The sequence below is a fragment of the Glandiceps talaboti genome, chromosome 6, assembly GCF_964340395.1.
Source record: "Glandiceps talaboti chromosome 6, keGlaTala1.1, whole genome shotgun sequence".
NCBI lineage: Eukaryota > Metazoa > Hemichordata > Enteropneusta > Spengelidae > Glandiceps > Glandiceps talaboti.
The window spans coordinates 27,214,247-27,233,809 of record NC_135554.1 but is presented as its reverse complement, the minus strand read 5'-3'; the positions used below and the strand labels follow the sequence as shown (position 1 = coordinate 27,233,809).

General features: G+C 35.4%; 2 protein-coding genes across 2 annotated transcripts; both read right to left on the bottom strand.

The window, feature by feature from the left end:
* LOC144437047 (somatostatin receptor type 4-like) lies at positions 1-954 on the bottom strand. Its single transcript, XM_078125915.1, has one exon. It carries the CDS (start codon positions 952-954, stop codon positions 1-3), a length of 954 nt encoding a protein of 317 aa, XP_077982041.1.
* An 11,235-nt stretch (positions 955-12,189) lies between these two features.
* LOC144437046 (somatostatin receptor type 2-like) lies at positions 12,190-13,134 on the bottom strand. Its single transcript, XM_078125914.1, has one exon. The coding sequence runs from the start codon at positions 13,132-13,134 to the stop codon at positions 12,190-12,192; it is 945 nt and encodes a 314-aa protein (XP_077982040.1).
* Between the last annotated feature and the right edge of the window lie 6,429 nt (positions 13,135-19,563).

Here is a 19,563-nt window from a genome sequence, read left to right as displayed (position 1 = left end):
TTACTTACATGTCAAACCACGACAGCTTATACATGACATATTTTTCCTGAAGTCGTCTTTGAAGCAAGCGTAAATAAATGGGTTAAGACAACTTTTTATATATATCAACATCAAACTACAGTAATAAAGCGTTTCTATGGCGACAGATGGTGGTCTGAAAAGAAGCCAAAATCGGACCATCCAAAATGGTAACCAACAAGTAACAAATACGATAACTGCAACTAAAATTAAGGCGGAAACCCTTCCGATTTTTATTTTACTTCTCCTATTGCGTCCCAAACCTCGGTGTTGCATAAGTGATACCATAATGCCGACGTAACAGACGGTTATAACACCCAGTGGGAGAAGGAAACCAACAGTAAAGGCATATACAATGAAGGAGATTGCTACGTTTCTCGGGCACAGTATGCTACACAGAGTTGTACTCAAGCTGGTGTCGTGCTCCACCACGGCATACATCCACAGCGGCACAGTTACAATAGCAGATAATATCCACAGTGTCAGACAAATACCCCTAGCAATAAATATATTGTTGTCGTTTTTTCTTCTAACAATATGCGTGTTCAATACAGCTTTATATCGATCGACTGCCATCGCTGTTAAAGTAAATATTCCAGTAAACATATACATTCCGTCGATACCCATTACGAGTTTACATATGGCATTACCAAAAACCCACTTGTTTGACGCATTGAAGTATATCAAGAATGGGAAATCGGTGAAAAACAAAAAATCCGCCGATGCTAGATTAAGAATATAAGTATTTGTGGTAGATTTCATATTTGGGAAACGAAGCCTGACGAAGATGACGACGCCACTCCCGAATAAGCCGATGACACATAAGACCGCAGAAAAGGTAGGAATAAGTCGATCAATTACCCATATTGGAAGAACAGTGATGTATCCTTCATCGATGGCGGGAACTTCATTCGTTTGGTTCAGCAGATGATCCATTCCGAATCGTTTAGACTCATTTTGATCCATTAATGTAACGTAATGAAACTGGGTGAGTGTCGGCGGAAAGGTTGATGGCTTTAACATACTTAATTTTGCCTGGTTTTCCTAGGATAAAATTGAACAATGCACATATATATCAAAACGTTTCACAGCTGTATCTAGATTTTTTTTCACACTTCTTTAAGGTAACATACTTTCTCGTGTTACGATACTAACAGAGCGTGCCAGGCTCTCAATGCGATAGGTAATGTCCTGTACGTCGAGACAAGTCGCAATTTGTAAGTTTTACTTGAAATCAACTTCTCTTCTTGTTTTGTTGGATATTTCACCTGCACAACAGCCAACAGATTCTTTTATACCACGCCGTGTACCTGTGAGAATGAAAGAAAGTATGTATACACTTATTGGATAGGAAGATAATAAAAAACAAATTGGTGTAACGAACAAAATCACATTATGTTTATGATCTCCACGAAATACAACCCAAGAGACAAGCTTGACGGATATTAGATGACACCACATGATAGCCAACTGCATCATGGGAGATTGTTGTATGTGGTAAGCAAGAAGGAAGATTGACAGACGTTAAGAAGTAATGTAATCTACCTGAATATGTCAGAGAGTAAGACAACATACACCTGTTGGATAGCTTTGATCCCACAGTCTAGTGGGGATTTGTTTTCTTAAGCTAGTTCCATTCAGCAAAAGTGAGAAATGATAAGATGGCAAAATCGTCGCATTGATAATTTATTGAAAATTGTCAATACACCATTCTGTCGTGGGGGTTGACAAGCCTCACAGATGGACTGGGACTGACTCGCAGAGGGACGTTATGATTTGTTACAATTATATTTATTGATTACAATGCAAACGACAAATAATCTGAGATGGAATATCTCACATTTGATGGGGAATTTTGTCTGCGGCTAGTGAGAGACAAAAATATTCCAATTTATTCGTGTAATCTAAGACAATTAAGGGAGCGAGTTTAACATCCCAAATCCCCAATGGGTTGAGATGGAATATCTCACACGATTTGGGGATTTTTTGTCTCAGACAAGCCATAGGCGAGTGTGTGATATTGCATCTCTACCCATTGGTGTGTGGTATTCTTTTCCTTGTGTCTCTTTTTTTCTGTAGGAAAACAAGTTAAAATCAGTATGTTACTGATTGGAATAACAACACCAAGGACGTCTTTACTTTGTGTGTATGTTTTGTGTAACTCTGCAAAAAATAGTTCCTTTAATTCACATTGATAATTTAACTAATTCCAAACACCATAACTGAGATCAACACTGTCTTTATTTTCAAAGACTCACATCAGTATTACATACAGTAAATTATTAGATTGTTTTTGAGTGTTTTAATGTACAATATATATATACAATATATGTATCAAACTGTGATGGTTGAATGCTGAACATTTTTTACAGCGTTCCATTCCAACAACTGAATTGCGATTCACTGACCCATATATATATATATATATATATATATATATATATATATATATATATATATATATATATATATATATATATATATATATATATATATAGTTTTAACTATTACGCTCTGCCACTGCGGTATAGAGCACTGTCTTAGCAGATTGATACTCACCGAGTTATATATATATATATATATATATATATATATATATATATATATATATATATATATATAGATATATATATATATATATATATTTGTGTGTGTGTGTGCGTGTGTGTGTGTGTGTGTGTGTGGATTGAGATAAGGTAAATATAATATATATGTACATCGGTAGTATGTGTCAAAGGGTGTCAATATAAAAGATTTAATCAATTCAACATCTCTCTCTCTCTCTCTCTCTCTCTCTCTCTCTCTCTCTCTCTCTCTCTCTCTCTCTCTCTCTCTCTCTCTGATCAATGCTATCATGTATATTTTAGACGTGCAAATATTATATTCACTCAAAGACTGCAATCTTGGGTTTTGTTTAGAAACAACAAAGAATTTGAATCATTTTCAAATGTGCTAGAACGCCATTTTTGGCGCTATTGAAAAAAAAATATTTTCAAGTACATGGGGATGTCAAGATACATTTAAATGACTTTGTTGGTGACGACTCACTCTGAGTCCCCTGACTTTACTGAAATTATTTTATTTTACATTAGCTTGCAATTGGACAAAGTAACTGTAGCAGAAAATATCCATGTAATTCACTGCTATAATGTACTCTCAATACTTTGAGCAAGGTCAAAATAATTCCCAATTTTATTGTTTTAATATATAGCTTATACATAAGGATTATCACAAAGTGCTGAAATGTTTAGTAACGTATATTAACCTGGACTTTGACTTTAAGTTGACCCCTGGTCAAACGTGTTTATTTGTATGCAAATCAGAGTTAGTAGTGAATTACCATGTTAGACTACCAGATAGTTGGATGTTTACGTGGTATGTAAATCACTTAGGAGCGAATTAGCATATTAGACTGCCAGATGGGTTTGTTGTTGGTAAACATATCTATTAAATTTGTACATACTATAAAGCGACAGTGTGGTGAGTCCTGAACACTGCACTGCACTTCATAATATTGTTTGCATGAGCTAGGCTGTAGTATGCTGTTGGAGTCCAGTCTGCAGAAATTCAGAACAGTCTCCTTGCTTGCAAACTGACACCTTACTTGGACTGTGAACTAAATTGTGTTGAACATGTACAGTACATGCCATCTGTGTTAACAGTCGTTAACGTCCTCTAGGATTTGCATGGTATCTATTGGCAGTCCAAGTCCACGCTTCAACACAAGACAAAGAGACTTTTACGTCAAACTTTGTGAGTAGTTTAATTTTTCACATCCAGCCATGAGTAATTTCAAGGTGTATATATACTCTAGTTTCTGAGATGTATTCATATATAAGACCAGGTCATGTGACCAGTTGTGTATGGGTTATTACTCCAATACTTGTGGTCCCCATACTAATGATAACTAGGTTTTCGCATAGAAAGTGGTAGCTGCAATAATTGTAGCGTTTGATGTGATTTTGAGGGCTTTTTCGTCTTTTTTTGCTCCTTTTTTCGTTCCGCAGTTTAACCCGAATCAAACGCTACAATTCTTCTAACGCAAATGCAAATAGACGGAACCGATTCAGATCTGAATCGCAAAGTTGGACGGATTTTTCTGCTAAATTACGCCTTACCTGGCAAAATATCGGTCATTTCCTAACGCCAACATTAATTACGGAGCCTTCAAGACCCAAGATGTGTTCAGAGGTACTCCAATTCCGTCAAAATCGGCAAATATAGCAACGCATGCAGCATTTTGAAACGGGCAGTACGTACACTGACACCTTGCACCTCGCTCACGTTTTCAACGTGGTCTCGTCTATTTGCGTTTGCGTTAGAGCAATTGTAGCGTTTGATTCGGGTTAAACTGCGGAACGAAAAAAGGAGCAAAAAAAGACGAAAAAGCCCTCAAAATAACATCAAACGCCACAATTATTGCAGCTAAGAAAGTGGAGAACCCATTGTCGATGGTCTTCGTGACACGCATGATCAAAGTGGCGTATATTTGCCCAAAACAACAGTGGTGTGGTCAGTAACCTAACTTTATGTATACCTTCTGGTGCGTTTCACTCTGAGTATTAGGGACATCAACAAAGTCACAGTTACGTCCCAAATTTAATCAATAAATAGATGAAAATGAAATGAAAATTTGTATTTGAACACCGACACAAAACTCGGATCACACATGACGAAAACGTGTTGTTTATTGTTTATTTCACGACGTGTCTCGTGAATGACTATGTTTTGTATGCTAATTAATAATTGGCAGCGATATTGATTTCAATGTCCTTCCCATGAAATATAAATCCATTACATTTTAGTGCGTAAGTAAAGAGTAAAATAGCCCTGATCAATAAGTACAATCCTGACGTTTCTCTTTTCCAACTAATAAGGCAAGATATATAGCCCTACTCAATATACGTGTGTACTGAAATAGAACGATACACCGCAAGTTCTAATAAATGGAAAAGTACGAATACTGCGACATAAAGAGATCGAAAAAGAACCAAAAAGAACCTCCCTCCAACAAAAAAAACGCGCCCTAAAGAGTAAGCATTGTTAGATGGTAGGAAATGAGGTAAACAGGTTATTCATTTTATTGAGTTTTAAAGTTCGAAGGCGGAAAATAATGTCCTCATCCGTCACCCCTATTACATTTTGTATCCTGTTATGCCCACAGTTACACACACTAGTGTACCTGTAAATTATTCATACAAATTGCGAGTAAGTCATTGTATTTATAAATAGCTTCAACAAATGCTCCAATAACTGCATAAATACACAATCATCCATGTAGTTCCAACTTGAATATCAGGAAGTATAATTGTACGTCCTTGTGGATTTCATCTTATCGGTGTCCTCATGACGGTATGCTTCCATTAGCCAGCAAATGCAATTTGAAGCTCTTTCTTATCACTGGCTTAGCAGAGTATTGTGTGTTTTGCTAATATTTACAACACTGAATCAACAGGTGTGAAAAAACGCAGTTCATGACACATACGCATATATGTACATTACAAAATTTATAGCTTACACTTTAAAGTCATCAGATATTTTCTTACTGTACCTAGATACATCATCCAATCTGTAGCATTTAATTTTTGACGTATTTGTATTTATTAGCTAAGACAAGGCTGGTTTTCTTGTCTTCCTTTTTTGTAATTTTGTCTATATTCATGCTAGCGTCACTGAAGAGTTATTCATCCCGATTTGATTGACAGATTCAAATTGCAACATTGTATATTGAGACAGACTGTCAACAGAAATGAAAATGTGACAGGAGGCTGTGCACTTAGAAAATGCGATGGTTGTCTTATTTGTCGACTTTTTTTGCAAAAAAAACCAAAACGTAATGATTTTTTAAATTCAGGCATAATATAAAATCTGAGGATTGTTTGTCCTTAATTGTGAGTGAAAAAAGTAGTTAATATTGACATTGTTCGATGAAATTCTAACGCAACAGTTATTTCGTACTTGTGCCGCATGAATATAGGGTAAGGAACGGGGTAGGGGGTTGGGATGGGTCATAATAATTACTATCTTTAGGAATAGCCGGAATATTTCATAGAATGATATTCATTTTATTTTCTCTTGATGGTCACTATAAAAAAACATAGTTCCAAGCGCTAGGTTGTTCTCAAGGAGTCAATCATTTCAGGGCAGGGGGACCTCATTTTTTTTATTAGTTGTTAGTTATCAGTTTTATTGATCCTTTTATCAGTAACATTGCACACAGTTCTAGAGATGTAAAGAATTAAATTACATACACCCGACCAAGTGGATCGGCAACACTGGGTTTTCTATTTCCCAAAGTTAATGGAAGAAATCCATAATGTTTTGACCTGCTTCCAGGTTCCATGATGTTCACCAGATGTAAGAAAAGGGTGTATAGTGTAGCATGAAGTAGAATGAACCAATTATGTTCATTTAGTAACTCGAAGCAGTAATCTCATAGCTAATCGAGTTCAACGTATATATTGTCGGACATCAATACTTGATGTTGACAGTGTTCAGCATGGGAATACTTTTAAAATTGGATTTTGAAGGCTGAAAGCAAAGGCTACCCACATATTTCAATCTAAATCTTATTTGCAAGAATACATGTGTAGGAGGAATCGATATATTTGTCAAAGCGGTCTACAAATCACATATAAAGGAATTAGGTATTCATGGTTCTATTACCAAGGGGAAGTACTAGACATCAAGTGACCATCTTGACCCGAATTACGATTTCGTAAAGTGGAAATGTCTCTTTGTACTATCGTTGACGTCATTTCAAGTGTATCACTTTTTGTATCTTGACAAGTCAATCTTGGAGTAATGTCCATGATTGGTTAACGGTGTCAATTCCCCGTGATCTACTTGACTTAGAGTCGTCTCCGGTATAGCATTCCTTTCATTATTTGAAAACAGGGTATACTAAATGTCAAAAATAATAACAAAAATCCTATTTACTTGCAACTTTCTACATCAACCCCAATTGGGAGCCATGGGCCCCACGCGTCGCAGTCAATGTATAACGAAATGGGTACATAATTGGAATTACAGTAGACTTACTACATCATGTATGTCTGAACTGCTCATCTTCAGAATACCAAATTCGACACGACACTTAAATATCATACATTCCTTTCTCTTGCATTTCAATTACACTAATGCTGAAGACATGTCTCTTGCCCGTGAATACTAATACTACCACCGATTATACCACACACAAGTCATATGCTAATTGAATGGTTTCAAAAACAATACAAATTTACATGACAACTCTATGCTTATAAAAAATTATTCTATGGATGCGTTGATTTCAATAAATAAATAAATAAACAAACAAACAAACAAACAAACAAACAAACAAACAAACAAACAAACAAACAAACAAACACGCAAATAAACTATGCTTCAGGAGGTATAATTATATTATTCCCAGTATTTTTCTAGGTTAAGTCATTGGTTCTTGAGCTCTCGAAATTTTAATCAAAACTTTCGAAATAATCACCAGTGTGCCCGATTTTTCATAAATTATGCTTAAGGAGATATAATTATATTATTCCCCAGTATATTTCTTCAGCCGAAAAATACTCGTGATATAATTGAGGTTTTTTCACTGCTTGTCTGTCGACTCGTAGTTTTCAATTCTGAAGGGATGTCCTTCGGCAGTGCCTTCGAAAATGAGAATGTAAAATATCTAGTTTTGACTACATTTAACGGGGACAAATCTGCTTGCTTGTTTGTTTATTTGTCTGTCTGTCTGTCTGTCTGTCTGTCTGTCTGTCTGTCTGTCTGTCTGTCTGTCTGTCTGTCTGTCTGCCTGCTTGTCTGTCTGTTTGCTTGCTTGTTTGCTTGCTTGCTTGTTTGTTTGTTTGCTTGTTTGTTTGTCTGTTTGTTTGTTTGTTTGTTTGTTTGTTTGTTTGTTTGTTTGTTTGTTTGTTTGTTTGTTTGTTTGTTTGTTTGTTTGTAAATCAATTTTTCATACATTGCAATTGCATCCAATGTAAAGTTGTTTTACCAATAAAACATCCAAAATGGACTATCTCATCCACATGGCTACTACTTTTAAATTTGCTGGAACGGATTCCAAGAACTTTTCCTTCAAGTGATTGCCTGTAAGACATGGGGACAACATCGTCAAATAAAATACCTCTGTTGGATTGGTCAGCTACAAAACAACTATTCCTCTGGATTGCAAGTGGATGCAGCAATAATAATCGCCCTGAATAGGAATAAGCGTCTCTTTAGAAGTGCTGAGAAACACGACACAACAGAAAGTGCAGTTTCATAAAGAGAATTCGACCCTAATGAAATGTGAAACCTTTGTAAAGAGAATTACTTTGTGTATTACGGCTGCTATACGATTTCTGCGTCATTCAAAGTATGGCGCCTTGCTGCCTAGCAGAAGCTGTTTAGATCCCTGTCTCATCCAGATTATCCAATTCAAGTTCTACAATAGCTTAGCTGTAATTTAACTTGAATGGAGCAAATGAGTAAAATGCATTTCTGAAAACGTTTTTATACATCAACCACGGTAGAGGACCAAATCAATGCATAAGGTTAAGTACTAGTCTATCATTTCTGAATGTCAATATTGTACAATTCCCTCCAGAACGTAAGAACTGCTAGACACGAAATATTACCATGTGATAGATTATATCTGAATAATACTAAGATCACCATAATTACAGGTAATAAGTCAATGGTTACTCACTCGAGTAGATTACACACACCAATGACACTGACAACATGATAAAGGTGCACCAAGCGAATTACTCTTCACTCGACTATCATACTCAACTAGAAATATTGACATATTGTTAGATATACGTTGTTAGCAGTACACTTCTTGCCGATCTAAGTTTAACCTTGCCCGATAATTGTATTTCTAATGCCACTGAAAACCGTGCAAATTGACCTAAGAAACGATGAATTTAACAAAAGAAAAACAGCTGGAGCAGATGGTAGGTTAACCACAGTCATGCTTGGCACATGTCAAAAGGTAAAATATTAGAGACGTAGTTATATGTAGTGTAGAAGAAGTAATGCCATAGCTTGGTTGAATACATATAGGGATATAGAGATGAGCCTTGTCCATCCCCGTACCATCCCGAGGTATAGCCACAGCTCAGATTTATATAGTAGTCTGAGGCCATATAGGATGCTGTAACAGTGCGACGTTATGATAAAACCAAACTGCAACCTTTATTCAAAAATTTTAGAACATGCAAACCGCCTTTTTAAAATGTATTTATGAAAGTCCAACACGTGACACAGAATTGAACAGACGTGGGAGACGTGTTACATGTCACAGACACGCCAAAGCGAATAATAGTATGAAACTGAAATCGCAAAAATATCAAAATGATATAAACAGTATCCGTGTTATCATACACAGCGGAAAGAGTGTATGGAGAAAATGATGGCTACCTCCCCATGGAGCAAAAAAAAAATTAAGGTCGCAGTAAGGAATCCTCACATTTGTTATCATATCACGAGATATTCCATGTCGCTGTCATGTATAAAATTCCTGATATCTACTTTCTGTCTCAGATATGAATCCTTATATCACGATATCAGATTTATAATTCTGATATTATCAGACTATCCTCTCAGATTTGGAAATCATCGGACATCTGTCACGGTTGTGATGTTCTTTAATAAACATATATGTTTAATATCAACTTTCTCTATCATCCAACTCATGGGGGAACCGAGCTAGTTTGTGGTTCCATAACATAATAAATACACCTCGACTGCAACCATTGCCCGAAAGCCAGTCTGGAAAGTTGTTGTCTCGTGAGAAAACTTACGGGACCGCAATTTCCACATAGTTTGTATGAATTTACAAAAACGCCATTCTTATGTCAAAGTAAAATAGCTATATCAAAGGATAGTGGTTGCAACAGTTTTATTTCTCTTGTTTGGAGCATAAAACACGCACAACTTGTACACTCAAATTGACAAGGACAAGAATTGTTAATATATAAAGGTACTGTTGGTTGAGTATCTTGAGTAAGTCTTGGACTCTTCGACAAAGTATACATCAGCTGTTGCTATGGGGATACATGTAGCATCGTTATCAACATTCTCGCACACCAGAGCTGTTATTTCTTCAGCGACACTGCGTTTTGGACGGTGCCGTAAAAGAGGCTGTGCTTTACGACGATGCGTCATCAAATGTGCTAGTAGAACTTTACCTGATTCATTACTCAACTCTCCAATTTCAATACAAAGTCAATATGTCTGTTCGTCTTCATTTTGTAACAATGCATATGGCAGACTACAGTAACATTTTATGAACTAACTGTCCTTGAAATGCATTTTTTGCCTCGCGAAATGTTTTGATTTTTGTGTAAAATGTTACCAGACAAGTTTTCAGCACGAGTGCAAAATTCTTGTGGTAAATCAAGACTTACTCGCGAAGTTCATACTTTTAGTGTAGGTTGACACAGAATAATCATAGTCACTCAATTAAAGAATGGTTCTTCGTGCCATTAGAAATTTACGAATATTCACAAAGTCGTCATTGGTTGCTGTTTCTGTATATATACACTGATTAGACACTTAGATTAGCTAAATAACATATATCTCTGTAATATACACTGATTAGACACTTAGATTAGATAAATAACATATCTCTTAATATACACTGATTAGACACTTAGATTAGCTAAATAGCATATATCTCTTAATATACACTGATTAGACACTTAGATTAGCTAAATAGCATATATCTCTGTAATATACACTGATTAGACACTTAGATTATATAAATAGCATATATCTCTTAATATACACTGATTAGACACTTTGATTAGCTAAATAGCATATATCTCTTAATATACACTGATTAGACACTTAGATTAGCTGAATAGCATACATCTCTGTAATATACGCTGATTAGACACTTGGATTAGCTAAATAACATATCTATATTTGTATATCGTTGTGAACCTATTTTCAAAGACAGACGGCCAGAATATTAATAACGGATAATTCATGAAGTTTAGAATGATATTTTAGATCAGCAACTTCTAGTTTACATGTGTTCAACTAGTTTAGCTCCCATAGATAATACATAGACATGGAGTTTACATATATAAAAGGAAAAGACACTATTCCGCACCCAACTCGTGGTGATAACTGCGATACATCATATGGTAAATATTTCGATGAAAACAGCAAGGAATAGTTCCTGGACAGCCGGACCAGCAACTTTTGAAAATTACTGTCTCGGCGGCAAATAAATTTGCCCCGGGCCAGCTGGACAGCATTACTTTCATACACTTTGGATTACATTACAGCAGACCAACTGGGGTTTATAGATTGTTTTGGTTTTGATGTCTTTTATGTCGAGGTAACATTCTAATTTTAGAACAGGTAGAAATATCTAAGGTACACATATCTGATTGAAAGCAAACACACCGTGGAGCAAGACAATTATTTTCCAATCACTTAAAACACTAGGCACACATTGCTATTTTAATCCATTGACTCTGAGAAAGAACAACGTTACTCTAGTGAGCTTTAATGACGATAACAACCATAGATATACATGTAAATCTACCGTTAGATATAGCAATTTGAAGCTATATATCTCTGCTTTGTTTGACATCGAAGGTGATGAATACATTAAATTTTATATATAAATCAATAAACCAAACCGTCAAAATAAGCTTACATTACGTAATGAGAGATAAAAATGAAATAAAGAACACATCAAATCCGAGTTTCTGAATTCATAGGCTGTCTTTCACATAGAGGTGTCAATAGACAGTCTTCAAATATGTGTGTATATCAATATTAACGCATAGAGAGTCACATACAATTAACATAGAGTGGAATTTTTTTTGGGTAAAAATATGAATTTATAATCATAACAGCTTATTGTATTTTTCTTAGTCATTTTAGTGCATGGTTTACGTAAGAGTCACCGATCTGGAGGTTATAGAACCACGGGATGAAGTAGGATATGTTTGATCATTGTAATTGTAATTTGTCAATGAGTTGGTTTTACTTTCAATGACACGTGATTAAAGTCTTAGGGCTGTATTTGTTTGGAGCCGACGAAATTGACGATCGATGCTACTCTAGAATTGTCTTTCATTTAGTTTTAGAACAACAAATGTTTACAGCAAGAATTAATATTTTTTGTGATTTAGAATATATATTTCACGTTTATTTGCCTCATATTTATGAGACATAATTTAAGCAACAGCACATTTTTGACAAGTTTTTCCTAAAATCTTGTTTAAAGCAAGCATAAATGAGAGGATTTAGACAACTATTGACATAAATTAACAATAAACTACAGTAGTATAGGATTTCAACTGCTTCCGTTGGTGCTCTGAAAAGGAGCCACAGTCGAACAATCCAAAATGGTAACCAGCAAATTATGAATATTACAACTGCTACTAATACTAAAATAGCCACCCTTCCGATTCTAATTTTGTTTCCACATTTACGTGTCCGCTCTCGGCGTTTAATCAGAGAGACCATGGTACCGATGTAGCAGGCAGTGATTATGCCTAAAGGGAGAAGGAAACCGAGTGTGAAAGCGTAGAGGACAAATACGTATCCCACATTTACTGGGCAAAGTATGCTACACAGCGTTGTATTCAAGCTGGTGTCGTACTCCACCACGGCATACATCCACAGCGGCACAGTTACAACAGCGGATATTATCCATAGAGTCAAGCAAATGACACTCGCCTTCGAATTTTGTTGTTTCTTTGACGGGGTTTTCTTTATGACAGCCTTGTAGCGATCTATCGCCATCGCTGTTAAAGTAAATATTCCAGTAAACATATTCATTCCATCGATCCCCATGACGAGTTTGCACATAGCATCACCAAAAATCCAGTTGTTAGACCTGTTGAAGTAAATTAAGAAAGGTACATCGACGAAGAATAGAAAATCCGCCGATGCTAGATTAAGAATATAAGTATTTGTGGTAGATTTCATATTTGGGAAACGAAGCTTGATGAAGATAACGAGTCCACTCCCGAACAAGCCGATGACACAAATGATCACAGAAAAGGTAGGAATGAATTGCTTAAATACCCACATCGGAAGGGCACTGACGTATCCTTCCTCGGTGGTGGTATTTTCATTCGTCTGATGTAGAACACCTTCCATTGTCAAGATTTCAGATTTATTTTGGTCAAACATAACTGTAAGATAGTTTCAATGTTTATAAGAGGTCGTGTATTTTACCAATGGATTATCAATTTCTTGCAGAAAATTGCAAGGCGATGTAATTCACCGTAAGATCTAGCATGCTCTGGTCATGAACAGTTTCCGCTCATGGCTTCCGTCCATCTTGACGAGGAGTAGGATGTCGGCGTGTTACGGCACTTCCACCACCGACACCCACACACGTACTTCTGTTAGATTCCAGCTCGCAATGTGAACGTTTCGATGAAAACTGTCGTCTATTCAACAATTTACCATTTCTTCTGAACAAATAAACTGTACACCTGTGTAGGAAGATAGGGAAAAGTACAAATAGAAGTTAGAAGAAACGTTCGATGACCGAACAGCAGGGAGATCTGTGAATTAAATACGAATATTCCTTGTCGATTTTGTTACAACCAACCTATCAATCAGCCAACAAACCAACCAACGGAAAGAACGAAAAGGCTTATAAATATTAAGGAAGTAGTAGAAAACAATAAAGTGTTGTGATATGACGTCATGAGTGGGGAAAAAATAATATATCCTGGAAATAAGACATTGACCATTCAAATTGTATACTGCAGTCAGTCAGTTGACATTTTGTAGAATTGATGACGCCACGTACATGAAATAAGAATATCAAACATATATCTTAAGTTTCACGAATGTGAGTAAAGCCGATTATGTTTAGTAGAACTATATGTCACAAATATATCACCTCTGTGTTGTATCGTGGGCTCAATTGAGAGTTATTGTCTGTCTTTTGATGCATGCCACTGTTGCTAACTATCTCATTTGTTGGAACGGCATCAGGTAGGGCATACAAAATGTGGTAAACACACCGTTTAAACAATTCTAAATAAGCTTTATATAGCAAACTATGCCTGCCTGAGTGACCACACTCTTGTAATTTAAAACATTCAAGTTGATTGACATGGTTTGTTAGTCTGAATGATTACAGAGTTGTGTCGTAAGATTGGATGGCAATTGTTACACGTACACTGTCATCAGTCACAGTTATCACTAGTTATCATCACTAATTATCATCACTAATTATCATCACTAGTTGTCATTACTAGTTGTCATTACTAGTTATCATCACTAGTTGTCATCACTAGTTATCATCACTAGTTATCATCACTAGTTATCATCACTAGTTATCATCACTAATTATCATCACTAATTATCATCACTGGTTATCATCACTAATTACCATCACTAGTTGTCATCACTAGTTATCATCACTAGTTATCATCACTAATTATCATCACTAGTTGCCATCACTAGTTATCATCACTGGTTATCATCACTGGTTGTCATCACTAATTATAATCACTAGTTATCATCACTAGTTGCCATCACTAGTTATCATCACTAGTTATCATCACTAATTATCATCACTAGTTATCATCACTAGTTATCATCACTAGTTATCATCACTAGTTATCATCACTAGTTGTCATCACTAATTATCATCACTAGTTATCATCACTAGTTATCATCACTAGTTATCATAACTAGTTATCATCACTAGTTATCATCACTAGTTGTCATCACTAATTATCATCACTAGTTATCATCACTAGTTATCATCACTAGTTGCCATCACTAGTTATCATAACTAGTTATCATCACTAATTATCATCACTGGTTATCATCACTAATTACCATCACTAGTTGTCATCACTAGTTGCCATCACTAGTTATCATCACTAATTATCATCACTGGTTATCATCACTAGTTGTCATCACTAGTTATCATCACTAGTTATCATCACTGGTTATCATCACTAGTTATCATCACTAGTTGTCATCACTAATTATCATCACTGGTTATCATCACTAGTTGTCATCACTAGTTATCATCACTAGTTATCATCACTAGTTGCCATCACTAGTTATCATCACTGGTTATCATCACTAGTTGTCATCACTAATTATCATCACTGGTTATCATCACTAGTTATCATCACTAGTTGTCATCACTAGTTATCATCACTGGTTATCATCACTAGTTGTCATCACTAATTATCATCACTAGTTATCATCACTGGTTATCATCACTAGTTGTCATCACTAGTTGTCATCACTAGTTATCATCACTAGTTGTCATCACTAATTATCATCACTGGTTATCATCACTAGTTGCCATCACTAGTTATCATCACTAGTTGTCATCACTAGTTATCATCACTAGTTATCATCACTAGTTATCATCACTAATTATCATCACTAGTTGTCATCACTAATTATCATCACTGGTTATCATCACTAGTTGTCATCACTAGTTATCATCACTAGTTGTCATCACTAATTATCATCACTGGTTATCATCACTAGTTGTCATCACTAGTTATCATCACTAGTTATCATCACTAGTTGCCATCACTAGTTATCATCACTGGTTATCATCACTAGTTGTCATCACTAATTATCATCACTGGTTATCATCACTAGTTGCCATCACTAGTTATCATCACTAGTTATCATCACTAGTTGTCATCACTAATTATCATCACTAGTTATCATCACTAGTTGTCATCACTAGTTGTCATCACTAATTATCATCACTAGTTATCATCACTGGTTGTCATCACTAGTTGTCATCACTAGTTGTCATCACTAGTTATCATCACTAGTTGTCATCACTAGTTATCATCACTAGTTGTCATCACTAGTTGTCATCACTAGTTGTCATCACTAGTTATCATCACTGGTTGTCATCACTAGTTGTCATCACTAGTTGTCATCACTAGTTATCATCACTAGTTATCATCACTAGTTGTCATCACTAGTTGTCATCACTAGTTATCATCACTAGTTATCATCACTAGTTGTCATCACTAGTTGTCATCACTAGTTGTCATCACTAGTTATCATCACTGGTTGTCATCACTAATTACCATCACTGGTTATCATCACTGGTTGTCATCACTAATTACCATCACTAGTTGTCATCACTAGTTGCCATCACTAGTTGTCATCACTAGTTGTCATCACTAGTTATCATCACTGGTTATCATCACTAGTTGTCATCACTAGTTATCATCACTGGTTGTCATCACTAATTACCATCACTAGTTGTCATCACTAGTTGTCATCACTAGTTATCATCACTAGTTATCATCACTGGTTGTCATCACTAGTTGTCATCACTAGTTATCATCACTAGTTGTCATCACTAGTTATCATCACTAGTTATCATCACTGGTTGTCATCACTAGTTGTCATCACTAGTTATCATCACTAGTTGTCATCACTAGTTATCATCACTAGTTATCATCACTAGTTATCATCACTAGTTATCATCACTAGTTGTCATCACTAGTTGTCATCACTAGTTATCATCACTAGTTATCATCACTGGTTGTCATCACTAGTTGTCATCACTAGTTATCATCACTAGTTGTCATCACTAGTTATCATCACTAGTTGTCATCACTAGTTATCATCACTAGTTATCATCACTGGTTGTCATCACTAGTTGTCATCACTAGTTGTCATCACTAGTTATCATCACTAGTTATCATCACTAGTTGTCATCACTAGTTGTCATCACTAGTTATCATCACTGGTTATCATCACTAGTTGTCATCACTAGTTATCATCACTGGTTGTCATCACTAATTACCATCACTGGTTATCATCACTGGTTGTCATCACTAATTACCATCACTAGTTGTCATCACTAGTTGCCATCACTAGTTGTCATCACTAGTTGTCATCACTAGTTATCATCACTGGTTATCATCACTAGTTGTCATCACTAGTTATCATCACTGGTTGTCATCACTAATTACCATCACTAGTTGTCATCACTAGTTGTCATCACTAGTTATCATCACTAGTTATCATCACTGGTTGTCATCACTAGTTGTCATCACTAGTTATCATCACTAGTTGTCATCACTAGTTATCATCACTAGTTATCATCACTGGTTGTCATCACTAGTTGTCATCACTAGTTATCATCACTAGTTGTCATCACTAGTTATCATCACTAGTTATCATCACTAGTTATCATCACTAGTTATCATCACTAGTTGTCATCACTAGTTGTCATCACTAGTTATCATCACTAGTTATCATCACTGGTTGTCATCACTAGTTGTCATCACTAGTTATCATCACTAGTTGTCATCACTAGTTATCATCACTAGTTGTCATCACTAGTTATCATCACTAGTTATCATCACTGGTTGTCATCACTAGTTGTCATCACTAGTTGTCATCACTAGTTATCATCACTAGTTATCATCACTAGTTATCATCACTAGTTGTCATCACTAGTTATCATCACTAGTTGTCATCACTAGTTATCATCACTAGTTGTCATCACTAGTTATCATCACTAGTTATCATCACTAGTTGTCATCACTAGTTGTCATCACTAGTTATCATCACTAGTTATCATCACTAGTTGTCATCACTAGTTGTCATCACTAGTTATCATCACTAGTTATCATCACTGGTTATCATCACTAATTACCATCACTAGTTATCATCACTAGTTATCATCACTAGTTGTCATCACTAGTTATCATCACTAGTTATCATCACTAGTTATCATCACTAGTTGTCATCACTAATTATCATCACTAGTTATCATCACTAGTTATCATTACTAGTTATCATCACTAGTTGTCATCACTAGTTGTCATCACTAATTATCATCACTAGTTATCATCACTAGTTATCATCACTAGTTATCATCACTAGTTGTCATCACTAATTATAATCACTAGTTATCATCACTAGTTATCATCACTTTCTATAATGTTATTAAAAAGGATGGATAATTTTTTGTACAATCTTTGTTTTCTTTATAGTTGTTTATTTCGAATCTATGAAACATACAGATACAGATCACTCCTCATGTTACCGGTATCTCAGTACACATCATAATTCCGTGGGAGCCTTCGTCATGAGACTTTCTATGACAATTGGTCAGCACACATTTAGTATATGTTGACAGAAAACAACATAATACATTCTAATAATGCTACCTATAGTGCTAGCAATGTTTGTGGTATTATACACTACAGTGTGATATATAAGAAATACAACTGTCTATGAAGTGTATTAACACCAATTGTACATCATTTTCGTTATTGTGATGGTTCTTCCCCTATATATTCAGATGTAGCCAAAACTATTATTTTTTGAGGGCGACAAATCGATTAAATCATAAATGGTCAGTTCGAGTATCAGTTAAAACTTCTGATCAATATATAACCTTTGGTGAACTCAGTTTAGTAAAAGGAAATGAAAGCTAATCCTAACCTCAATCCTTATCCTAACCTAATACACAACTAGCCATTCTTTAATATTATATACCAAAAACTAAATGATTGCCATTTTTATTCTAGAAATAGTGCACATGTCACGTGCATATATGAAAATATTGATGGCGTAGATATGGGGGGGGGGGTATACACAGCATTATAGGAAAACACAGTATACTGTACATATAAATGATTCATAAAACAGATAAAATATGTGAGTGTGGTGGTTATTTTGGAAAATGTGTTTTTCCTGAGGGGTCACTTTGTTTAGTTATCGGAAGGGGGGGGGGGCAGTTTGAGAAAGCTTATGTTCAACTCCCAAACAAACCCCATTGCCAGTTTAGGTATTTACGCCCTCTAGTGGTGTTGTTTTGCTCTGTAGTTATGCAAATTCACTTTCTACAAAAGCATATATGACTGTGTTTTAATAAGTGCAAAGATCATCTGAAGGTAGTCAACTTAGACTAAGAGTAAAGCTGCCCTGAAAATGTACATTTCTATTTTCCGTATTTACGTGAAGAAAATTATGCCGAAAGAGATTAGGCCAAATAAATTAAAATAGCTGTTAACGGGCAACCACGCATAACACTTTGGGTAGGTAGGTCGATTGTATTTCGTACAATGATTGGTCCGGTCATTTTGATTTCATCTTTTTGTTTAATTGGCTGAATGACATTACGAACTGCCGTGTCACTGGTTCAACAGTTAATGCAGTGGATATTTAACAGCTTAGACTTGTTGGCTCTTAATCTCCTCATGTGAACATCGTCAGATCCAAGGTTGAGTAAGATACAGTATATTTTCACAGACAGTAAGAAACTTACTTGTCTATAATATTATATAAGCTACACCCTACTCACCTGTATACATATACATTTATAGTATTTTACTCTAAAGTTAAACAATAACATTTGATCTATCAATAGTTATTTCACTAATAGTAGATTTTTTCTTTTCTTTTCTGTAACATTTCCTTATTTTGCAAATTTTATTTTTTTTAAATAAAAGCCCTAATTTTCACACACATACGTTCAAAATGTATTCTTTAGAAAATATCAAAAATACCACATAAAATAATTTTGAAACAAACTGCGCATCATACTAA